This window comes from Staurois parvus, unplaced genomic scaffold, assembly GCF_062004578.1.
Source record: "Staurois parvus isolate SC_StPar_1 unplaced genomic scaffold, SC_StPar_1.0 ptg000021l, whole genome shotgun sequence".
Classification (NCBI taxonomy): domain Eukaryota; kingdom Metazoa; phylum Chordata; class Amphibia; order Anura; family Ranidae; genus Staurois; species Staurois parvus.
In genome coordinates, this window is record NW_028317817.1 from 8965159 (window position 1) to 8991836 (window position 26678).

The 26678-nt window shown below is 39.9% G+C and overlaps 1 protein-coding gene across 1 annotated transcript in view; it reads left to right on the forward strand.

Annotated features, from left to right (window-relative positions):
* NEK10 (NIMA related kinase 10) overlaps window positions 1-26678 on the forward strand; it is a 371560-nt gene that overhangs the window by 167610 nt on the left and 177272 nt on the right. Inside the window, 1 exon segment of the mRNA XM_089691216.1 lies at window positions 22326-22401. Within this exon segment, the coding sequence (XP_089547342.1) occupies window positions 22326-22401 (76 nt within the window).

The window sequence follows — 26678 nt, forward strand, 5'->3', positions numbered from 1 at the left end:
ACATGTCAAACCTTAAATTTGAGTGTGCCTATAAAATGGTGAGAAACTTCAGTACCCTATATTTTCTATAGGCGATGCTTCAAAAGCCCCTATAGGGCATCAGTTTAGTGTTATGGAGGAGATCTTGTGCTAGAATTATTGCTCTCACTCGTGCATGGTGGTATGTAACATGTGTATCGGAATCAAGGTTTTTATGCGGAGGCTCTCCGACATGTGCGTTTAAATTCATACATATGTATATATGGGGGTAGGGGACCTCAAACGTTTTTTGGGGGGATGTTATGTGCTTGGGTGTAACTTTATTTTTTTGCAATAAAAAAAATGTTTTTCTTACTCAACTTTTTTTTCATCACAAAGGAGACGCAAAGTACCCTATGTGATGATTTTTAGGTAACAGGTTCTCTTTATTGAGACATGTAGGGTCTAAAAGACCGCAGGTGAGGAAGCGGAGCCCAGATACATGGTGGCAGCGTGTGCGTGCAGGGGCACTGGGGGCTGCAGCCACAGGAGTGTGTATAAAATCCCCTACTGTCAGGTTCATACGCCATACAGACCTGGCAGTGAAAAGGTTAAATAGTTATTTTTTAAATCTTACCTAAAATACACTGATCATGACCTTGACCCTAACTCTAACCCTGACAATAACCTACATCAAACCCTGATTTTAGTGGGGGGGGATTTTTGTTATTTTTTTTTTTAATTTACATTTTTCACCTGTAGCTCTGCATAGAAACCAATCAGATTCAGGTTTTTTTGTCAAAGCTTAATTGAACAAGGTGAAATTAGAAGCTGATTGGTCACCATTCACAGCTGCACAAGATGCTCCATGCTCCAGTTTTAGTAAATCGCCCCCATTGCATCTCTCTCAATTCAGAGGAAAGAAAAACAGGGACAGGCTGAACAGTGATTGATCACTGTGATAGCCATTCATAGGCTATCTCAGCGATCAGTTGATCGGGAACCAGGCCTCCTGGTGCCTGATCGTTAGACCATGATCAGATCCCAGCGAGAGCTCAGTCTCTGTGCTGGGAGATCGCTGTGCAGCGTGCTCCCAGCCAGGGGCGGACTGACCATTTGGAAACTCGGGCACTGCCCGAGGGCCCGGGGTCAGTAGGGGGCCCCATGAGATGCCCCTGGTACCTTTTTCTTAGGCTTTTTTGAGTTTGGGCAAGGACACAGGGGCCCCATGATCCACTATTGCCTGGGGGCCCCATGAGTTGTCAGTCCGCTCCTGCTCCCAGCACAAGCACATGTACATATATATGCGGCCTCATGGAAGAAGATCCACTTCAGTGAGGATCCAATATGTGTACAAGTGGTGGGAAGGGGTTAGGCAAGGAAAGAAAAGAGCAAGATAAAGAAAGGATAAAGGAAAGATAACAAGTAAAGAAGGCAGATATTCCTTGATAAATGATAGTTTACAAAATAATAATACATTAAAACATGTCAGGTAGAATAATTTTATAAACCTTTCTGCAAAAAATATTAGCTGGTCATCCTGATTCATTAAGATAGTGCATTTGCTTACTAGTGGTGTTCCTTAGGTTCCCAAAAGACCCAGGGCACCCCTGGGCACTCCACTTGAAATGTTTGTGGGTGTCTTTTTATTGTCCCCAATTTGGTCTCTCCTCTCTACTTTCTTCTTTCTCTCTTCCACTAGTCTGTTTATTCATTTCCTACTGCCCTGATATAGCTGCCTTAATGTGATATGCCTTGCTCCCTAGATCATAGCTGTTATATTATATTGTCTTTTATCGGTGTTAGCAAATCCTATGTGGATGATTTCTGGGTTAATATATTCTGTTACTAATAATATTAGTCTGAAACAATCTGAAAGTGTATTTCCACTTTTGCAGCCAATTTGGGATAATGACAACTTTATATTTTGTTCTTGTTCACATAGCATACCTTAAAAAGAAATGCTGCTTACATTTTACTTGCTTTTTTTGAAAACTCCAAAACTTTAATTTTCCTCTGCCATTGTCTGTACTGTGCTGATAGATCTCATTATCATCTATAAATGACAGTTGTAGATTTATACACTGTCTGTCCAACAAAAGGTTAAAGGTGAATTCTGGGATAGGGAAAATCACCTTTTACTACATCCCCTACACAAAACACTAGCCAGTTAATAAAATTTTGAAAATCCTTAGCATTTAGGAGGAAAGTCTAAATGAATTGTCATTACCTCATCTCTATAATTCAAAGATAACAGCATCTGCTCTGCAAAGGAGGAGGTGTAACAGCAGGGATTACATCATATCCTCTCCTCTCTTTTTGTTTTAAAAGGAAACCACAGTTCCCATCAACCATGGGGGGGTTAACTAGACCTGTACATTATTATTATACAGTATTTATAAAGCGCCGATAGTTCGCTCAGCGCTGTACATTACAAAGGGGGACAGAACATGTGACAGAACAATAACAATACAATGCAAAACATGAGGGGATTGAGGGCCCTGCTCTTTCGAGCTTACAATCTGTACATGTTGAATGTGTCTGAGAATCTTGGTCCACCCACCACTGCGAGTGGGGCTGAATTACATCACTTCTTCCTGGAGAAAGAACTACAGAAGAGATGTGCCAAGACCAGTGGCTGGGTGAATAGGAAGCATATCAGCCAATGGTCTTCATAAAAAAAGGGAAACCAAAGAGAAGTAATGATCTGATTTGAAAATGAATAGGGTATTTCAGGGCAACTACTAAGTAAACCAGAAGATGAATTACATATTCAGTGAAATTGGGAAAATCATCAACAAGGATATGTAAAGAAGTTTTTGCCCAGAGTTCTGCTTTCAAGATCTAGAAGGTGGGCTTCTCCATTTTTTATTGATGAAGATAAGCCTAGTGTATCCCTCCTAGTTAGTAGGAACAGATTGGATTTTTGACTTTACACTTTAAACACGAGAGAATCTTGTGTTTACCATTGTTGATCGTCTTCTCAAAGTGCTAGTTTATTGGCTGCTAAGCTGTTCCCATAACGTTGATACTTTCTGAATCACTGACATTAAGAATCAGCTTGCCATCTAGGCAGCGAACATTTTCCTAATGAGAGGTTAGTCTCTGCAGCCTCTGTGTTCCTTTAATGACAGGTTTATCAACATAACTGGAACTCCCTTGTTGGATTTTACAGAACATAAAATAGTAATATGCTTTATGCGTGTTGCAGCAAGTCTTAGGTTTCTTTCTATAGTTATCATAAACTTTCTCCCATCCGCTCTAAACTTTTCATACAAGTTTCTAGCAGTAATAAAATATTAAACATACACTATATTTTCAGGATTATCTAATAAGGTAGTGCAAAATGCAGTTACTATAAGAATGCTAAATCATACCAATCAATTAGAGATCATTTTTTTTACTCATATAACAAGTCAGGGAACTGGCCTAATGGTACCGTACAGTAGGTGTGGGCATGACTCGGTCCCCAGTAGACGTGAGAGGTATATCTTTTGTGCAAAGTCAGTAAAAATGTATTGGCCAACAGCTAATGATTTCCCTTAATAAAGTATAGACATGTACTCTAATAGGAGACAAGTATGTGTATCTATATACTTGTTTGTAGAAAAGAGTCATGTTTAATGAGCAGGTAGGTGATGCATTTATTCTTCTTGGATTTGTACCAGTACATCTTTTTCCTACAAGGAAAGCATACACAAACTAAAAGCTATCCATTTAGATTGCAATCATTATTGAGACTTTTGGTTACTCATATAACAAGTCAGGGAACTGGCCTAATGGTACCGTACAGTAGGTGTGGGCATGACTCGGTCCCCAGTAGACGTGAGAGGTATATCTTTTGTGCAAAGTCAGTAAAAATGTATTGGCCAACAGTTAATGATTTCCCTTAATAAAGTATAGACATGTACTCTTGTAGGAGACAAGTATGTGTATCTACAGTTGTGACCAAAATTATTCAACCCCCACTGAAATTGAGTGTTTTGGCCAGTTTGACATTGCTTTTGATCATTCAGTCATCTTGCTTACATTTACATTAAAGAGGCACTTGTAGGTCAGACAAATATAACATAACAGTTATAATGAAATAACCACAAATGTCTTTTCTGTGCTCACAGCATTATCAGTTTTATTCAACCCCCAAGTGACATTCAATCTTAGTACTTAGTACAGCATCCTTTTACAGTTATAACAGCTTTTAAACGTGAAGCATAGCTTGACACAAGTGTCTTGCAGCGATCTACGGGTATCTTCGCCCATTCTTCATGGGCAAAGGCCTCCAGTTCAGTCACATTCTTAGGCTTGCGCACTGCAACTGCTTTCTTTAAGTCCCACCAGAGGTTCTCAATCGGATTTAAGTCTGGTGACTGCGATGGCCACTCCAAAATGTTCCAGCCTTTCCTCTGCAACCATGCTCTAGTGGACTTGGAGGTATGCTTGGGATCATTGTCCTGTTGAAAGGTCCAACGTCTCCCAAGCCTCAGGTGTGTGACGGACTGCATCACGTTTCCATCCAATATCTCCTGGTACTGAAGAGAATTCATGGTACCTTGCACACGCTGAAGCTTCCCTGTACCTGCAGAAGCAAAACAGCCCCAAAGCATGATTGACCCTCCACCATGCTTCACAGTAGGCAAGGTGTTCTTTTCATCATAGGCCTTGTTCTTCCTCCTCCAAACATAGCGTTGATCCATGGGCCCAAACAGTTCTAATTTTGTTTCATCAGTCCACAGAACACTATCCCACAACTTTTGTGGTTTGTCCACATGGCTTTTGGCATACTGCAGTCGACTCTTCTTATTCTTTGGAGACAGCAAGGGGGTACGCCTGGGAGTTCTGGCACGGAGGCCTTCATTACGCAGTGTGCGTCTTATTGTCTGGGCTGAAACTTCTGTACCCACATCTGACAAATCTTTTCTCAGTTCCTCAGCAGTCACACGGGGACTTCTCTCCACTCTACGCTTCAGGTAGCGCACAGCAGTCGAAGTCAGCATCTTCTTTCTGCCACGACCAGGTAGCGTTTCAACAGTGCCCTTTGCCTTGAATTTGCGAATGATGCTTCCTAAGGTGTCTCTTGGTATGTTTAACATCTTTGCAATCTTCTTATAGCCATTGCCCTTCCTGTGAAGAGAAATCACCTCTTCTCTTGTCTTCCTGGACCATTCTCTTGCCTTCACCATGTTTGTAACCACACCAGTAAATGTCTAGAAGGAGCTGAGTATCACAGTCATTTTAAAGCTGCCTAATTGGTGCTTATTATGCTTGATTGCTGCTCGGTGACATCCACAGGTGTTTTCAATACCTGATGGAAAGCACCTGTATGAACCTCTGTTCTTCAGAGTGGTAGTCTTTAAGGGGTTGAATAATTGTGGCAATGAAGAAACCACATAAGAACCATTTACTACTGTATTACATAAACAATTGATGTCATTTTAGTTGCATTTGGGTAGTTACAACGTCCTTGTAGGATTTGATTCTGAATACAATTCCAAATGTACACTATAGTCCCTAAACCCCTTTACAGCATTGGGGGTTGAATAATTTTGGTCACAACTGTATATACTTGTTTGTAGAAAAGAGTCATGTTTAATGAGCAGGTAGGTGATGCATTTGTTCTTCTTGTATTTGTACCAGTAGATCTTTTTCCTACAAGGAAAGCATACACAAACTAAAAGCTATCCATTTAGATTGCAATCATTATTGAGACTTTTGGTTCAATACATGTTTTTATTTCAGTATGGTTTACCCTAAAAATAACACTGGAGTTTTATTTATTGGAATGGCTGTTTTAAAGTAGAATGGTTTATGTCGATCAGAGAGCTGGTCATAAATATCTTTTAGTATGGTGTCCTGAGATGGCCTAGGGGTCTAGTGTCAGCTGTATCCTCTACAGTCTTTGTGCTTAAATCACTGATTACAGCTTTTATAACTCCCCTACTCTCCATACATTTTAAGATTAAAAACGTTTTTTGAAGTGAAATCTTCCATTGAACTGTCTTTTCTATGACTTGTGTCAATTCCTTATGTAGTGGGAAGGAAAAGTACTTATTAACCATTGAAGAGATCTTGTTTTATTCAACATGCAAAAGCTTAAAGCTTGTATTTCAAACATGTCATTTTCAGTAAAATGTTTCCACTGGGCATGCACTTACTTAGAAAATGCAAAAGAAATACCTGAATTGAGATGAAGAACAAAGAAATTTGTTATTTAATACACCGAATATTATTATACACTTAACATATAAAAAATCCACAAAAAAATGTGAGCGTAGGGGGGCTTACAATAATGGAAGGGAACTTCCATGTAATCATGCAGTCGTACATGGCTTATTACTCATCACCAAACTCCCACCAGCTATGAACAAGAAGGCATTAGACTCTGCTTTCATAACCTAACGGCACACATATTTACTTACAAAAGAAATTAACTCTGGAAAATGTGCCCCAATAAAAAGTTAGGCAGCCAACAAAGGACTAGACATACAGTGCCTTGAATAAGTATTCATACCCTTTGACATTTTCCACATTTTCATGTTACAACCGAAAAACTAAATGTATTTTATTGGGATTGTATGTGATAGACCAACACAAAGTGGCACATAATTGTGAAGTGGAAGGAAAACGATAAATGTTTTTCAAACTATTTTACATATAAATATCTGAAAAGTGTGGTGTGCATTTGTATTCAGCCCCATGAGTCAATACTTTTTAGAACCATCTTTCGCTGCAATTACAGCTGTAGTCTTTTTGGGGATGTCTCTACCAGCTTTGCACATCTAGAGGGTGAAATTTTTGCCCAGTGTAATTTAATCTCAGAATGAATACAGCTGTTCTGTGAAGCCCTCAGAGGTTTGTTAGAGAACATTAGCGAACAAACAGCATCATGAAGGCTAAGAAACACATCAGATAGGTCAGGGATTTAGTGGAGAAGTTTAAAGCAAGATTAGGTTATAAAAAAATATACAAAGCTTTGAACAACTCACAGAGCACTGTTCAATCCATCATCCGAAAATGGAAAGAGTATGGCACAACTGCAGCCCTACCAAGACTCGACTGTGCAGCTAATTTTTGCTCAAGTATCGTTATATTGTAAAAAATGAATGAAAGAACCCCTGCGCTTAGATGACCTTAATAATAATAAAGCTGCTAACACCTACTATGTACCAATATACCATATACTAAAAATATATAAAAAAATGGTGCAGCGCTGCTAATAATAAACCAGCATTAAATCCACTTAGACACTGCATACAAAGGAAATAAAAACAGCACAAGTGAATCAACCTCCTTGGTGACAGCGTAAAATGACATATATCAATCACTGGTGTCAAGGTGCAAAATTGACACACACTTAGTAAGTGACTAAGGGGTGATAAAACAGTCCAATTTGAGCACACAGGTGAGGAACTCTTCAAACACGTGGATGTGTCATACGTGCCACAGAAATCCCAAACTAATCTGCCCCCTCACCTCCTTGCAATGACCTCAAGGGCCAACCAGCGTTCAACAGATAATCAGGCAATCTCCTGCTGATCCCTTCAATATGACCGGAATGATGGTAGCTTTAGCCAGACCTCTTCCTGCACTCCACTGCTCTGGCAACACCTCTATCTTCCACTCAGAGACATAAACCAAACAGGCTCCATAGTGCAATATATCCAATTTATTAAATAAAAAACAAAATACCCACTTACATGTAGGCAAACGACCTCAAACAGTTATCAGCTGTCCTCCTGACATGCGGCTTCATGGAGTCCCAATATGGCGCGGACGCCGGAAGTGCTGTCACCGCGTTCCGGAATAGACAATGGACGTACCAACGCGTTGCGTCACGAATATCACGTGACTTCATCAGGGTCTTAGACTTCATTCAGCCCCATGAGTCAATACTTTTTAGAACCATCTTTCGCTGCAATTACAGCTGTAGTCTTTTTGGGGATGTCTCTACCAGCTTTGCACATCTAGAGGGTGAAATTTTTGCCCAGTGTAATTTAATCTCAGAATGAATACAGCTGTTCTGTGAAGCCCTCAGAGGTTTGTTAGAGAACATTAGTGAACAAACAGCATCATGAAGGCCAAGGAACACACCAGTCAGGTCAGGGATTTAGTGGAGAAGTTTAAAGCAGGATTAGGTTATAAAAAAATATACAAAGCTTTGAACAACTCACAGAGCACTGTTCAATCCATCATCCGAAAATGGAAAGAGTATGGCACAACTGCAGCCCTACCAAGACTCGACTGTGCAGCTAAATTTTGTTCAAGTATTGTTATATTGTGCTCCTTTAAAATAACCACACCGTCTTTTTCCAGAGCAGCCTGTCTGCCTCCAGAGGTTACCTGTGGATTTTTCTTTGTGTGCCGAACAATTCTTCTGGCAGTTGTGGCTACAGTTTTTCTTGGTCTGCTTGTGCTTGGCTTGGTATCAAGAGATCTCTGAATTTTCCAATTCTTAATAAGTGATTTGACAGTACTGACTGGCATATTCAAGGCTTTGGATATCTTTTTATATCTTTTTTCCATCTTTATAAAGTTCTGTTACCTTGTTATGCAGGTCTTTTTGACTGTTTTTTTTCTGATTGCTATGGCTCAGTATCTAGCCTGCTCAGTGCATCCACGGGAGAGCTAACAAACTCATTGACTATTACCTTTCCAAAGCATGCCCACTCAATTTAATTTACCACCTGTGGACTCCAATTAAAGTGTAGAAACATCTCAGCAACGATCAAGAAAAATGAGAGGCACCTGAGCTAAATTTCAAGTGTTTTATAAGGGTTTGAATAATTATGACAATGTTTTATTTTTTTTTCTTTTTAATAAATGCACAGATATTTCTAAAACACTGCATTCACTTTGTCACTATGAGTGTAGATTAACCAATTGCCGACTGCAGATAGCTGAATGACGGCTTCACTGTGGCCGGCCAGTTCTGGGAGGGCGTCATATGACGTTCTCCCAGAACACTCCCTCCCGGGAGCGCACCCGACGATCTCTGTGATAGCTGTGTCCTATAGACACAGCTGATCACATGATGTGGTAAAAGGCCAATCACAGCAGCCTTTTACCACGTCATCAGCCGTGTCCAAGGACACAGCAGATCATCGGTAAATGCAGTTGCCGGTTATCTGCTGCACTTTCCTCACGCTGTCACAGCATGAGGAAAGTATTGCCAATAACCGGCAATTGTCAGAGGAGGGATCGGCACCGATCATCAGGGCACTGATGATCAGTGACCTGATGATCAGTGCCCAGCAGTGCCACCCACCTGTTCCCAGCAATCAATGCCACCCACCAGTGCCCAGCATTGCCACCCATCAGTGCTGTCCAGCAGTGCCATCCATCAGTGCCCAGCAGTGTCACCAGTCAGTGCCCAGCAATGCCGCCAGTCAGTGCCATCCATCAGTGCCGCCTATCAGTGCCCATCAGTGCCCATCATTGTTGCATATCAGTGCCATCTCATCAGTGATGCCTATCAGTGCCACCTATCAGTGCTGCCTATCAGTTCTCATTAGTGCCACCTATTAGTGCCCATCATTGTTGCATATCAGTGCCAGCTCATCAGTGCCTCCTATTATTGTCTATCAGTGCTGCCTATCAGTGCCCATCGGTTCTGCCTATCAGTGCAGCCTCATCAACGCACATCAGTGATGGAGAAAAATTACCTGTTTGCAAAATTTCATAATAGAAACAAAGAAAAACCTTTTTTTTCAAAATTTTTGCTCTTTTTTCATTTATAGCGCAAAAAATAAAACACCCAGTGGCGGGTACATACCACCAAAAGCAAGCTCTATTTGTGTGAAAAAATGATAAAAATTTCATATGGGGTGCAGTGTTGCATGACCGCACAATTGTCATTCAAAGTGTGACAGCACTGAAAGCTGAAAATTGGCCTGGGCAGGAAGGGGGTATAAGTGCCAAGTAGGCAAATGGTTAAATAGAAAAAAAGTTACGTTAAACAACTGTAGTATCAGGCTGCAACATAACAAACCTGAAAAAATTGAAGGGGGTCTGAATACTTTATGAATGCACTGTACATACTATGTATGTGTGTGTGTGTGTGTGTATATGTGTGTGTACTATATATGTATACACACACACACAAATATGTACATACATACGTATATACAGTATGTGTGTGTATTATATCTCAATTCATTAAATATTTTCCCACTTAAATATTAAAACAATAATACTTCTTTTACAATCCCAGATATATCCTATTGTTAAGATTACATTTGTTTAAAAGCCCTGACTATTCTTTGAAATGCTACACTGATTTATAGTAGGAACATGTGAAGGCCACAGTTTTACTGTTTGCAATGGACAAAATAAAATACGGATTGACATAAGAAAGAGTTTAACCTCTTCTCACTGCAGTCATCCAGAAATTAGTTAAGGCTCCTTTGGGGCGGGTTCTTTGAATAGGTATTTAAAGCTTACTCTACATTTAAATTAGAATGTATATCCTACCTGCAATATTGTGTATTTTACTTTAACTCTGTTTCCCCTCCTTTGTAGATTAGGGATTAACTTGAGTCATTATATTTGTCACCAAAAGCTATCATTTTTCCATGGGCAGAAAGGGTGAGATCTGCAGAGAAGGACAGCATGGGCAGGTGTCCTGATTATTTTACTGGGAATCAAAACATCTATTTTGGCTTTGCTCTGTTATCATAAGAAATTATAAATTGCTTAAGCACACCCTCATACTTTATCGAGATTGATTAGTCTATGTTACCATAAAATCATTCTATTGTGCTACTCATTGAAATGAACTGATTCTACTCAGCTAAATGATTATAATGACTGTTTGCGGTCCTGCTGTTTTCTCTGTTGCTCTATAAAACACGCCTGCCATATTTTACGCTGGCCGTGATTCTTGGACACAAAAAAAGCCAAATATATACAGTAAAACAGACCTTGCATCCAGTCCCACTGAGTTCCGGTCCCACTGAGTTCAGCTTTAAATGCATGCGTGCCAAGAAATGGTATGTGTAACACTTACAGATATTTATTAGCTCTCACAGAGATCCCAATGGTCCCCTGATAATGTCTTTATCGTCTTTTCTCTCAGAGCCATTTTTTTAGGCTGATTTGGACCCAGACATGATGCAGTTATGTAAATCCTGGTGTTTGTACAGTCTTGGTTGTGTTCACAAATGTCTGACACTGAACAGTCCCCTGCTATAGTAATTCACTTTGTGACTTGCTACAATGTTACAGTGTTTCAGAGTAATTAACAAGGAAGGGAACCTGAGGAAATACTTCCTCCTGGATGCAAAACACTGGTAAAAGGTGGAGCTTTTTTTAAATATAGTGTTCCTACTTCTAAACTAAAGTTAAAGAAAAGCTCATTTTGTATAAAGGAAATACTTTTATTACCCTAATTTCGTAATACTGCTTCTTACTGTAGACATTTTCCTGCTGCTGCTTTGCCCAGGCCCACCATTTCATCTATTATACAGCACTATGTGGCTTTGAGGCAGCCACTGTATCGGTGAAAGTGCAATCTGTCACTCGGTAGAAGTGCTGTGTTGTTTCTGTAGCACTCCCCTGACCTTCAGGAGGCATGGCAGTAGCCCAGATGCAATTTCTCCTGCTCTCTAGGACCCAGGCCGGTGGAGAGTAGATGGAACCAAAACCAGAAAAAGGCGACTACCAGTGTATTAAAGATTGTGCAGCTCCAAACAAGGCTGGGGAAGCCCAACCAATACTGCAAAGTGAAACAAAAACGAGAAGCGCACCAACCTTGCGCATTACCTCACTAACCAAATTTATTAATTAAAGAATGGTACTCACAAACAGCAAATAAAATCAGGCATGTAGTCCTCAAAGGGACTTCAGAGATAAGGAGCCAGTGCGAATCCCATCATGGGGGTAGACACTTAGTACAGCGTGTCTACCCCCATGATGGGATTCGCGCTGGCTCCTTATCTCTGAAGTCCCTTTGAGGACTACATGCCTGATTTTATTCGCTGTTTGTGAGTACCATTCTTTAATTAATAAATTTGGTTACTGAGGTAATGCGCAAGGTTGGTGCGCTTCTCGTTTTTGTTTCACTTTGCAGGCATGGCAGTAGCCCCAGAGACAGGGTGGGCTGACATTTCAGGGTGGGCTGAAAGATGGAAGCCAGATACTGTAAGATGCATAGCTTGAAAGGAAAGTGCCGGTCCTCAGATCCTGCGCATGCTCAGAAACGTGTTGCATGCCTATTACGTCAAACGCCATCGCCGCTGATCCAGAGTGTACAGGGACTTGCCAGGCTTTCATTTCCAGGCTCCATCTTACATCGCTTCAGCGCTCCCTCCTGTCCAGCCGGAGTTCACACAGATTTGCCAGGCTTGTAGTACAGGCTCTACTTAAACACCTCTCCAGCGATCCCTGCTGTCCAGCCGGCATTCCTGTTCACTGTTCCAGATTACAACTTCGAGGCGTACCTTGTTAACCCCTTATGAGCCTACTTATTACCATCTACACTTGAGTGGTTTTATTTATGTTCACCATTTAATACATCTTACAGTCTACACTCATAGGCGCTGTGTTTCTCTTCTTGTCCACTCCAGAGTCATTGCTTCACTCTATCACAGCTCGCCGGGTGTCTCCAGACCCTTTGTTCCCCGCCAGCTCCTGACCCCATACTCAGCCTAGAGACTGCTTATTCCATGCGCTGTCATTCTTTTTTATTCAGAATTGTGCACCTACACCTGGGTATATATGATTTTTCAGCATCAGTCTTTGTGTTGGAGACCTGAAGCCAAATTCACCAGTGATGAGGAAATCCGCCAAATGTTGTCAAACCAGCCTGGAACGCAAATTCTTGCCTGTGGAAACCATGGTGTGGCACTGGACCTCAGAGTCAACCTATCTACTCTGCATGTTAATCCATAGTAGACTTAATCTGTCATGCAATTGGAGCTCTAACTACCAGAAATGACCATCAGGGGCCTAACCTGGCTCAGGCAAATAGTGGGAAGGTGGTCTCATGCTTTACACTGTGCAAAGAAAGGCCATCGGTGAAAAACCCACTGTACCCTCTCCAGAAGATAGACATTTATATAGCCATAGACATAGCTATGGACATTTATAAAGGTTAAAGTGGGACTAAACTCTCATAATCAGCATTAACTATTAATTAAAGGGGTAGTAAACTCTTCTTTAATAATTTTACCTACAGGTAAGCTTATGATAAAGCTTACCTGTAGGTAAGATTAATAGCTCCTAAACGTGCACCATTTAGGAGATAGTTGCCCTTTTTCATAGTCAGCGCATGCACTCTAAAGGAACAGCATACCCGTTATTTTGTCAGACGTCTGGAGCTCGCAAACACTTAAGGAAGACCGGTTGAAGATGGAAGCCCCGGGGAGCAGTGACAACACTCCGCTAAAGGGCTTCATATTAAGGTAAGTCCTTCATAATGTGCTAGTATGCAATGTATACGAGCATATTATACCTTTACCTTGCAGGGATTTTTTTTTATGTGGTTAACCACCTTCCGCCCGCCATATAGTACAATGACGGGCGCAAGGTGGGTCTCTCATTCTGATAGGACGTCATATTACGTCCATCCATTCTCACCGCACATGCGCGGCTCAGGGAGCGCACAGTGTGGCGATCGCTGGTGCGCTGTGTCCCTCGGACACAGCGGATCACGGATCACGAAAAGAGCGGAAGATGTCGGCTCAGTCATGTGATCAGCTGTATCCAATCACAGCTGATCACATGTAAACACGGAAATGCTGGTTATCGGCATTTCTCTCTTCTCGAGCTGTCACACTGACAGCTCGAGAGGTGAGGAGAGCCGGTGATCGGCTATCTGTGGAGGGGACATGTACACTGATCGTCAGGGCACTGATAATCAGTGTGCCCTGATGATCAGTGTGGCCCCAGAAGAGCCACCTGACAGTGTCCATCAGTGCCAGCAGTCAGTGCTCATCAGTGCCACGTGCCAGTGTCCATCAGTGCCACATCAATGCCACATATCGGTGCATACCAGTGCACATCAATGCCACATATCAGTGCCCATCTGAGCTGTCTTTCAATGTCACCCATCAGTGCCAGTCAGTGCCACCTATCAGTGCTGCCAATCAGTGCCACCTATCAGTGCTAGTCAGTGTCACCTATCAGTGCGCATCAGTGCCGCTCAGTGCCGCCTAACAGTGCCAGTCAGTGCTGCCAACAGTGCCAGTCAGTACCGCCTATCAGTGCCAGTCAGTGCTGCCTATCAGTGCTGCCTATCGATGCCATATATCAGTGTCATGTATCAGTGCTGCCTTTCACTGCCCATCAGTGATGCCTGTCAGTGACCATCAGTGCAACCTACCAGTGCCTCCTCATCAGTGCCCATCAGTGCCACCTATCAGTGTCCATCAGTGCAGCCTATTAGTGCCCATCACTGCAGCCTCATTAGCGCACATCAGTGAAGGAGAAAAATCACTTATTTACAAAATTGTATAACAAAAACTAAGAAAAAACTTTTTTTTTCAAAATTTTCAGTGGTTTTTGGTTTGTTTAAGAAAAAATAAAAATCCCAGAGGTGATTAAATGCCACCCAAAAAAAGCTCTATCTGTCTCAAAAAAATGATAAAAATTTCATATGGGTACAGTGTTGCATGACCGCGCAATTGTCATTCAAAGTGTGACAGCGCTGAAAGCTGGAAATTGGCCTGGGCAGGAAGGGGGTATAAGTGCCCGGTAGGCTAGTGGTTAAACATTAATATTATTCAGTATTAAGCCTTATGCCTTTTTTTTTTTACACTTCTTACTTCCTGGTTTCTGGACTGGGCCAAAATGATGTCATACAACCCAGGAGTCTTTGTGGCATTTTTTTTCTTTCATCTGGAGAAGGGGAGGTGGGGCTTTCTCAACTAAGCACGCTCTCCTACCTTAAATGGTGTTTCCGGTTTGTTTTTGGACTCTCATTTGTGGTTGACTGTGAATAAGTGACACGGCCATGTGGGTGGAGCCCTGCACAGCCACTTTTTTAAAAATTTCACAGCTAGCAAGGGGGGAGAAGATCCCCCGCTAGTTGTCAAAAAACGGGGATCGGGGGGGTAAGTGGGGGCCAGTCTGGTTGTAACATGTTACATGTTACACCCTGAATATGGGTGTAACATGTAACATGTTATGAAAGGCGAACTTATCATTTAAGAAAGGGGATATCTGTTGGATAAAGAGAAAAAAAAGGATTCAAATAGTGAAAAAACCTACTGCTAAAACTGCCATTTTTTTAATTGCTCCAAGTTAGAGTTGCATTCTAAAGGCCAGGAATTGTGTAAAGTATTTTATGTTTAATATATTCAATGCCAGTAACTTGAGTGGTTTCCACTATTTCCCTAACCATACCTGCAAAGCAAATTAGTTATTTAATATTTACTATACTGTCAGTCACTCTACATTAGCTGCTATGTTAGGTTGAAATTTACCATTGGCAGTTGGTGGCATCCTTCTGGATTACTGGAGAGGAAGCTAGCTGTGTGTGAAAATGTTCCTGCTATCACTACTTTAATATCACTTTCTTTTAAAATCTGTTTAGATTTTGAAGCTTTGACCTCTTTATGAATCTTATGACAAACTCTTTTATGTAAATCAACATTTGCACCTAAACCACCACAGTTAGAATGCTTTTGTGGAACACAGTTTGGACAAGCAAAAAAAGAATGCTTTTGTGGCTCCATCAAAGAATCTTCATATTTTTTTTTACATGATTGCATTTTTCATGGGACAACATACGTGTAGTACTTTATCCCATCTTTTTAAGTAACACTAGCTGTGACGTTGGGCATGGACTCCCCTTCTTAGCACATGGCCACATGCCACTGAAACTAGTAAGGAGTTGGCTGCTTTGATTGTAAGCTCTTGTTTCTAGCTTCTAGCACTTGACTTGAGGAAAACACCAGCAAGAAGAATGCAGAGGGAGGTGATGTGTGTCAGCCGCACCTCCTCCTGCATTCCTCATGCTGGTGTGTCAAGGGAGGGTATCCTATCTGGCATCGCAGCTAGTGTTACTAGGCACCTAGAAAAATGGGCCAAAGTACTATATGTACTTTGCCATATGGGGATCTGAATATTTTAAACAAAAATTGTGAGAATTCTACTTTAAATAATACTGTTGAAGTATATACCACACACGACGGCTTACATTTGTTCAGCAAAATGAGAGCATGAATTTGGTAAATGTAATTTTCAGTAAAAGGTTTCAGTAAAAATAGCCACACTTACACGTTACAATAAAGTAACTCCTGCGTTAGCAAAAAGGAATACTAAGCAAGCTCTTTATTTAGTGCACATATCTTCTGGAAAATTATGCATGTAACATAATAAAAGGCATAGATGTACATTGGCAATATTAACAGCTTCTAGAGGCGTACACTAAGAAAGAAAAGCTTGAAAACACACAACCTGTTTAGCCCTACATTAACTTATTTGATGAAAGTGGAGTGCTAGAGATATATTTCTGTTTAGAATTTCACCCCCTCTACTCTGGCTTCTGACTAATTTTGGGGTATTTTGGATTTGAAACTACATTTTCTATAGCCTGAACATTGCCTGCTTTCTCCAGTTGTACTTATTCTTGCATAGGTATAGAGCACAAAGCTTAATGATTGCTTATGTTGTATTTTACAACCCTTGAACAACCCGTGTTTTTTCTCCTTCTCTATATTTGCTTTTAGATCATTAGAACTTGTACTGGGTAGCATTTAATAACTATACACTTATTTCTCTTCCCTTTAATTTTTACCTTCAGCAGAATTTTCACACTTATCGAGGAATCTAACACATGCCTCCTAAATCACTTAGTCATCTCTTAGCATTTGGGGGGGCTTCCTGTTTTCATGGTAGCACTTTAAAGGAGGAAACTTAATGTAAGATTGGGGTATATAAAGGCCATGAATGTTTTATTGTATCCAGAGATGAAAAGATTGTTGGTGCATTACTTATGATACTGATGATTATGAGAATGATGTTGGTGCATTACTTATAATAAGATAAGGAATATTTGCTTCACGCTAGATGCTTATTCCAAACTATGAGACAATTGGGGTGTCTTGTGAGTTTGTTGCGTAGAGTAAGTGAAGCAAGCACATTCCCACACATTCACTCCACTTATTGTATACAGAGTAAATATTTTATTGCATCTTAGATAGCTAATGCAAGACCTATTTTAATGGGATTTTAAAGTATAGTATATGGTCATCCAGTCCAACTCTTATCTCTATTGTATATTTCACCCACTGTATAAGCTAAAGCACTATGACACTTATTAACATTACAGTCATAGTTATTATAGATTGGATTTGTGGACTGTACACTCTGCCAACACTAGATGACCCTTTTGCTCTTCATTCAGTGTTGGAGATATACAATATACTGTATATATGTGTGTGTACATATATATATATATATATATGTGTGTGTGTGTGTGTGTGTATATATATATGTATATATATATATATATATATATATATGTATATATACTGTATATATACACACACACACACGTATCTGTTACGCCCTTTGGTTATGAGACGTGCACACTTATGCAAGCAGGCAAATAATCTGTGTGGAGCACATTTGATACATAAATGATCAGGTATATGCTCAAAATATGTCATGATCTATAATCTTTCATGTTTCAGGCACTTGAAACTGTTCATGTTTGCCAGGCTTTTTATGAACCATTATTGATCAGGTCTAAAACCAGTTTGGTATGGTCCTCCTCCAAAAATATTATTGAAAGCAATAAATATAGATATGGTATGTGTGTGTATGTATATAGGTATGTGTGTGTATATATATATATATATATATATATATATATATACACTGTGTGGATATATTTAAAACTGTGTGTTTATTTGAAAACAACTTACCTCTCTATGCTATAAGGTGGAGCTTGTGCAAACTGCTTTACTTATCACTGCCACTAATACAGACTGACCTAGGAAACTTGAGGATAACATCAATAATTATCACAGCACGATGTTCCAATCACCTCCATGGCCACATGTGTAAAAAAATCAAGCAAATAGGCATGCAGACTTCTTCTACAAACATTTATGAAAGAATGGGTCACCCTCAGGAGTTCAGTGAATTCAAACATGGTATAGTGATAGGTTGCCACCTGTGCAATAAGTCCATCCATGAAATTTCCTTGCTACTAAATATTCCACGGTCAACTGTTAGTGGTATTATAACAAAGTTGAAGCAGCTGGGAACAACAGCAACTCAGCCACCACGTGGTAGACCACGTAAAATGACTGAGCGAGGTCAGCACATGCTGAAGCGCACATTGCGCAGAAGTCGCCAGCTGTCTGCAGAGTCAATAGCTAAAGACCTCCAAACTTTGTGTTGCCTTCAGATTAGCACAGTGCATAGAGAGCTTCATGGAATGGGTTTTCATGGCCAAGCAGCTGCATCCAAGCCATATATCACCAAGTGCAATGCAAAGTGTCAGATGTAGTGGTGTAAAACATGCCACCACTGGACTCTAGAGCAGTGGAGACATATTCTATAGAGTGATGATTCACGCTTCTCTGGCAACCCGATGGACGCTTCTGGGTTTGGTAGTTGCCAGGAGAACAGTACTTGCCTGACTGCATTGTGCGAAGTGTAAAGTTTTGTGGAGGGAGGATTATGGGGTGGGGTTGGGCTTGGCCCCTTAGTTCCAGTGAAGGGAATTCTTAAGGTGTCAGCATACCAAGACATTTTGGGCAATTTCATGCTTCCAACTTTGTGGGAAGAGTTTGGGGATGGCCCATTTCTGTTCCAACATAACTGCACACCAGTGCACAAAGCAAGGTCCATAAAGACATGGATGAGTGAGTTTGGGGTGGAGGAACTTGACTGGTCTGCACAGAGTCTTGACCTTAACCCAATAGAACATCTTTGGGATGAATTAGAGCGGAAACTGCGAGCCAGGCCTTCTCGTCTGACATCAGTGCCTGACCTCACAAATGCACTTTTGGAAGAATGGTCAAACATTTCCATGGACACACTCCTAAGCCTTGTGGACAGCCTTCCCAGAAAAGTTGAAGCTGGTATAGCTGCAAAGGGTTGGGCCAAATCAATACTGAACCCTACGGACTAATACTGGAATGCCATTTAAGTTCATGTGCATAAAAAAGGCAGGGGACCCAATACTTTTGGCAATATAGTGTGTGTATATATATATATATATATATATATATATATATATATATATATATATACATATAGTCAAAATGTAAATAAAAAACTCTATGGCAAAAGTCCAGTCTTTTGAAGTTTCTTAAGCCAAAATCGCATAGAGTGGGGCCTGAGCTGGCCCATTTAGGCCTTCCTCTCTCTGAGGAGTGCTTCCCTATTTCTAAGCTCTACCTAGGAGTCCTAAACCCAAATTTCACAGGATGAAGAGCTACTCTCCAAGGAAAGTTAAAGTACAAAATATAAAAGTAAAGAAAGAAACAGGACATCCACTCCACTAGTGCATCGGAAATACCATAGAAGGCCAATAGGCTGTCCTGAGATATAAGTGACCTAAGGGTCCCAAGTTTGCTCAAATTATTCCATTTTGTCTTTCCGGGTTGCATAAAGTTTTTTGTTATTTATAATCCTGGACAGCTTGGCCTTAAGTAAATCAAACAAGATGGTAGTAGACTTCCAAGGTCTAGCTATAGTATCCTGGGCTGCTGTAAATACAAGCAAAATTCATCATCTCACATGTTTCAGAGCCTCCTGGTTGACCCAATAAAGCATGTTGTTAAGATTTCTTGAGGTTTCCCATGTCAGAGAGTAGATTCAATTTGTAGGCACATATTCAGTCTTCTCACTTTCGGGCAGGTCCACCAGATGTGGTTGAACGTGCCCACCTAGTCACAACCTCTGAAGCAAAGTGGGGAAGCTCCTTGAACATAAGAGGCAAGTCTTGATGGCACCAAATACCAACTGAGCATTGCAGTTGACCTTTTTCATGGAGGTGTTAATATACGATCTGGAAGCACAACCTACCATCTTTCAACAGTCCGCTAGATCCAGTTCCACATTTAAGTCACATTTTTGATGGACTATTGTGGTTTGTTCCTTTTGTGATTTTTCCATGACCTCTACCCTGTATGTGTCTTTTTGTCCTTACACTATGTGTTGTCATCTCTAGAGGGGGTTGGTGGGTAGGACTTAGGGTTTATTAGTTTGTTCATATCCATGTAGTATTGTCCTAAAAAAGATGGACTGAGCTTCAAGCTTCATTGAAATGTTGGCAAAAAAAGTTGCTATTATGATTTACCTCCTCTGCAAGACCTGTGAATGCTTCTATACCTAGTTTAGATTTGTTTGGATTTGTTTGTAGGAGAGCACCTAGGCATTTAACCCTTGGTGTATATATATATATATATATACACAGCGCCTTAAAAAATATTCATACCCCTTGAAATTTTCCACATTTTGTCGTGTTACAACCAAAAACGTAAATGTATTTTATTGGATTTTATGTGATAAACCAACAAAAGTAAAACATAATTGCGAAGTGGAAGGAAAATGATAAATGCTTTTCAAAATGTTTTACAAATAAATATCTGCAAAGTGTGGCATGCATTTGTATTCAGCCCCTTTTACTCTGATACCCCTAACTAAAATCTAGTGGAACTAATTGCTTTCAGAAGTCACCTAATTAGTAAACAGAGTCCACCTGTGTGTAATTTAATCTCCATTATAAATACATCTGTTCTGTGAAGACCTCAGAGGTTTGTTAGAGAACATTAGTAAACAAACAGCATCATGAAGGCCAAGGAACACACCAGACAGGTCAAGGATAAAGTTGTGGAGAAGTTTAAAGCATGGTTAGGTTAAAAAAAAATACCCAAAGTTTTGAACATCTCATTGAGCACTGTTTAATCGATCATTTGAAAATGGAAAGAGTATGGCACAACTGCAAACCTACCAAGACATGGCCATCCACCTAAACTGACAGGCTGGGCAAGGAGAGCATTAATCAGAGTAGCCAAGAGGTCCATGGTAACTTTGGAGGAGCTGCAGAGATTCACAGCTCAGGTGGGAGAATCTGTCCACAGGTCAACTAATAATTGTGCACTCAACAGATCTGGCCTTTATGGAAGAGTGGCAAGAAGAAAGCCATAAGAAGTCCCTTTTGCAGTTTGTAAGAAGCCATGTGGGGGACACAGCAAATGTGTAAGAAGGTGCTCTGGTCAGATGAGACCAAAATTTAACTTTGGCCTTAAAGGAATATGCTATGCGTGATGGAAAACTAGCACTGCACATCAACCCGATCACACCATCCCCACCACGGGGGGGGATGTTGCTGAAACATGGTAGCAGCATCATGTTGTGGAGATGAAAGGGAAAGGGAAGCTGGTCAGAGTTGATGGGAAGATGGATAGAGCCAAATACCGGGTGATCTTGAGACAGGGTGGAGGTTCACCTTCCAGCAGGACAACAACCCTAGACATACAGCCAGAGCTACAATGGAATGGTTTAGATCAAAGCATTTTCATGTGTTAGAATGGCCCAATCAAAGTCCAGACCTAAATCCAATTGAGAGTCTGTGGCAAGATTTAAAAAGTGCTGTTCACAGACACAGCTGCAAAGAAGAATGGGCAAAAATTTCACTCTCTAGATGTGCAAAGCTGGTAGAGACATCTCCAGAAAAACTTCCAGCTGTAATTGCAGCGAAAAGTGGTTCTACAAAGTATTGACTCGGGGGGGGGGGGGGGGCTGAATACAAATGCAAGCCACACTTTTCAGATATTTATTTGTAAACAGTTTTGAAAACCATTTATCATTTTCCTTCCACTTCACAATTATGTGGCACTTTGTGTTGGTCTATCACATAAAATCCCAATAAAATACATTTACATTTTTGGTTGTAACGTAACAAAATGTGGAAAATTTCAGGGGGTATGAATACTTTTTCAAGGCACTGTATAAATGTACTGCACTGTATATATACTGTATATATTTTGTATTTTGAATTTATTGTAGTGTAATGTATCGTGTTATTGTAGTGTTTCGTAAACCACTTGAAGAGCATGACCCGATGTAAATGGTTGAGTGTTCTCTGTAAAGGGCTATATAAATGAGTAAAAAATATTTTCTTATATATTGTATAACATTTTCTAAAGATGGGTTATAGAAAAACAATTCTAAAAAACTGCCACGACATGTGTTTGAAGTTATATCCCTTTTTAATATGAAAATTGGTTTTAAGATGCTTCAAAAGTTGTACAATAGTTGGGGTATATATTACTAGATGATACTTTAAACATACAAACAGGACAGACATGATTTTGCAACATTTTTATTGTAAACAAATAGTTCCATTGTAAAATATATGTTTTAATTGGGTGCAAATTGGTAATAACTGCATTTTTCATTTTTAGCTGATTTTGGCCTTGCTAAGCAGAAGCAAGAAAATAGCAAACTGACATCAATTGTCGGAACCATTCTCTACTCCTGGTAAGATTCCCAGTTATTTTGGCCTTTGCCACAGCTCACATTTCACCTGTTAATTATCATCAGTCCTAAATCTGCTAAGGAGGATAGTGTGGATGGTGATAGGTGATGGCATTAGGAAAAGGTTCACAGAACTTACTGCCATGACCTGCCTATGTTTTTGGAGATAACCAAAGAGTCGCTTGCTATAAAACAGAGCAGCAACTGCCAAAGCTTTTTCCAGCTCTGCTGTGTCTGATCAATGGCTCAAGCCTTAAATAGGAGTAGATTGAGCAGTCACATAGAGTGCCATACTTCTATACCCTAGTCCAGTGTCAGTCTACCCTTACAACGGGCAGACAGTTGGCGGTAATTTTATTGCACTGTTTTATTTTCATGTCATAGGAGGCAGGCTAAGAAAGCTGTAGGATAGATAATAAAGGAAAAAAATATATCCTCTCATTCACTATATGATATGCTTATGAAATAATATGGAGAATGAAATGGCCATGTCAGCATTTTCACCCATACTTACTAGGTTCATGGTCTTTAACATCTAATGGTAGACATTGGTGTCCACAGTGAATTTTGCATTATATGGTAACAATAATTTACATACATAGGGTGCATTCACGCAATATGTGGTGACCTGCTTCTTTTTTTGCACAAGAAAACAAGAGATCATAACTAGTTCACACCTCAACACTGTGATGTGGGTGCAGGAAAATGCAGATATGTATGGCGCCACAGTGCAATTAGGAACATTAAAACTGAACTAAACTCAACAACAAAAATAACAATAATGTCACTAGTCCTACCCAATGCAATTTTTGCAGACTTCCTCAGGAGAAGAAAGACCAGATGTGAAAAATGAATTGGGCAAGACTATTGACGCCATGATGTTTGCATTTGCTCTGTGGACTGCAAGTAGCAGATGGAGCTATGGCTGTATATAGTGGTGCTGGATTCAGAACTTGTTTGTGTAAGTCATTTTTATCTTGTTCTTTACTGCAAAAAAAAAGGTTTTTGCTGTGTTTGGAATCTCCTCCTATTTTTGAGCTGCACCCATTGAATTAAAGTACATCTAAGCTGTACCTAACAAAACAAGGATGCATACCTTCTGGTAAGTCCACCCAGCAAAGAGGAAGGATGGAGGTGGAGGCCACAATCAGTTGAAGTGATAGAATACGGTAAAGTTGGGGTTAACTTTCACAATACACTTGGCTAAATTACAGATTGTGCAAAGGTTGAATTGAATTAAGAAACTATTTAATTTACTTGGATACATTGTACACAAAGGGGACACTCTCAGTGGTTGCTAGAGGATACTACTAAGATTTTTTTTCGTTTATTTATTTTGTCAGGTATCATGAAACAGACATGAGATTCCAGACCCAAAAATCCATATTGCTCATGAATACAATGCTTACCTGCTCAACCTTGGTTGTTGTTGTTTTTGTGGAAAACACTGGTACATACTGTAATAATGATGTTTTGTGCCACTTGAGGATGTACCATATGTAGTAATAGTCATGTACACAGCCATGAGTCCCTAAATATATTATTATGAAGACAAACTGCTGAAATACAAGGTATTGTAATGTATTTCAGCCTCCAAGGGTCTTTATATCCTAAAAATTCCAGTAAAAAAGGGAGGAACTCCTAATTAACAAGAAACACCTACTTGTAAAATTGAAAACAGCACACAGATTCTTAAAAGATCACTAAACAGTGGGGAAAATAATTATTTGATCCCCTGCAGATTTTGTACGTTTTCCCACTTACAAAGAAATTAAATTGACAGGAATAATCTGTGTACCACATGAGCATATAACCAGTCTGTGGGAGCCAGAATTATTGTTGGTTGCTATGGGATCAAATACTTATTTTACTCACTGAACTGCAACTCAATTTACTACATTTGTACCATGTGTTTTTTCTGGATTTTTAGTTGATATTCTGTCTCTATCAATTAAAATACACCTATGATAAAAATTATATACCCTTCATTTGTTTCTAAATGGGCAAACTTACAAAATCTGCAGTGGATCAAATAATTATTTTCCCCACTGTATATAGCATGAGGTATGCCTACTATAATAATTACTTTAAAAATAGTTTATATTATATTCTACTAATACAGCAGCAGTCACAAATATTCATGCTCATACAAATCAGATACACATAAGTGCATGCGGCGCAGATTCTCCTTGTCAGCACAGAGCACTTCCCATTCATTCACTGGCCAGTGCAGCTGAGGCTACAGAGAAAGGGACTGGGGAATCTCTGTCCTCAGTCCCTTTCTCTGTCTCAAAAGTGAGACATAACTCCATGCGGCACAGATTCTCTTTGTCAGCACAGAGCACTTCCCATTCATTCACTGGCCAGTGCAGCTGAGGCTACAGAGAAAGGGACTGGGGAATCTCTGTCCTCAGTCCCTTTCTCTGTCTCAAAAGTGAGACATCAGGGAGATTTTGATTATTGATACCGTCCACTGCTCTACTGACACTGTCCACCATTTAAAATGTTTGTGTACATTTATTTATAACTGTGTGTGTGTATATATGTATATGTAAGATATATATATCCAAATGCCAATATACTGTATCACCATGACATACAGTATTTGTCCATACAGCAGTTAATACATTGTAACAATTCATTTTGAGAACAGATCTGTATCTCTGTGATAGTTGAGACCATTTGGTGCTCCTCGTCCCCAGTCTATGTATGCAGAAAATTTAGTGTTCCAAAAGTTTAATATATGCTAACCCTTTTTAGCTGTTTACCTTCATATTAAAACGTTTTGGGACTCATGACTGCAGTGTGCAGTTCATTATCAAAAAGAATCCATATTTATTCACAAACACTGAGCTGAATATCACAAAATACATTCCTCATCTGTGTAGTCCCAGAAGTAATGAACCATAGAAAGCCAAAGTGTCTACAAAAACTACAATAGCTTCATCAATGCTTCAAAAACACAGTACAAAATTATGTATAACAATGTTCTGTGACATGTATCATTTATTTAAAGAGTGGACCTGGGGCTAAGGCTGTTTTGGTTACTATTCAAAGGTTAAGTACTTCAGTCCTTCTCTTTGAAAATTAATAGGAGCTAGGTTGGAACATCTAAATAATTTCACTTTGCTAATAGTCATTCCCAATAGGCTTTTCTAATTACTAAACATATAGAATATTATCCAGCTATTTATAGAATATTTAGAATATGGTCCCCTTTCTCAATCTAGATCTGCATTTAAAAAAATGTTTTTTAATAGGTTTAAATGATTTTTTAGTTATAAATATTTAGATTTTGTATTGTTGTTTAATAGCAGGTGAAAATTTAGGTTCCTTTTTACTTTTTTTTTTCATCTGCTTTCTTTGCCACTTTGTTGTTTTATATGACTTTATAGCTCCAACTTTACACAGTTAGAGCCATGATGAATCCTTTATTGGATGACTCAGGCTAAAATGTCAGTCAGGGAAAGCAAGGCAGCTGTCTTCTCCCATGCTATCTTATTAGATAGATGATGGTGCCCAGAGATTTGTTTTTCATGTATTCAGGCTAGGTTCACATCTATGCAGGTTGCAGTTGATGCGTTTTTCCGGTGCATTTTGCGGTGCATTATGCATGTTCTAACACGTTTTACTGCGTTTTGAGTTTTTGCTAATAGAAAAGTATGACAGTTCTGTTCATTTAGTGTGACTTTGATGCAACTTTGCACTCTCTGGCACTCAAGTAGCACAAAAGTGAAATCAAAGTAGTGCAGGAACATTTATGTGACCAAAGTCACATGTTAGGGTTAGGGTTAAGAACTAGGGTTAGGGTTAATGGCTAGGGTTAGGGTTAAGTACTAAGGCTGGGGTTAAATGTTAGGGCTAGGGTTAGAGTTATGGTTAGGGTTAGCGGTAATCATTAGGGTTAAGGTTAGTGGTAAATGTTAGGGTTAGCTTTTCAACCCTAATGATTACTGCTAACCCTAACTCTAACCCTAACATTTAACCCTAGCCCTTAAAGCGTACCCTAGCCATTAACCCTAACCCTAACATGCGACTTTGGCCACATAAAAGTTCCTGCACTACTTCGATGCGACTTTACACTTTTTGGCAATTAAGTAGCATCAAAGTCTCGCTACATGAACAGAACTGCCATAAGTTTCTATTAGAAAAAAAATGCAGCAAAAACAAGACAGAAATGCAACACTTGCAATTTTAGTGCAGGTCCATTGAAGTCTATTACATGCAAAACGCAATCTGCGGGAAAAAAAAGTCCCTGACCCTTTCCAAAAAATACATCA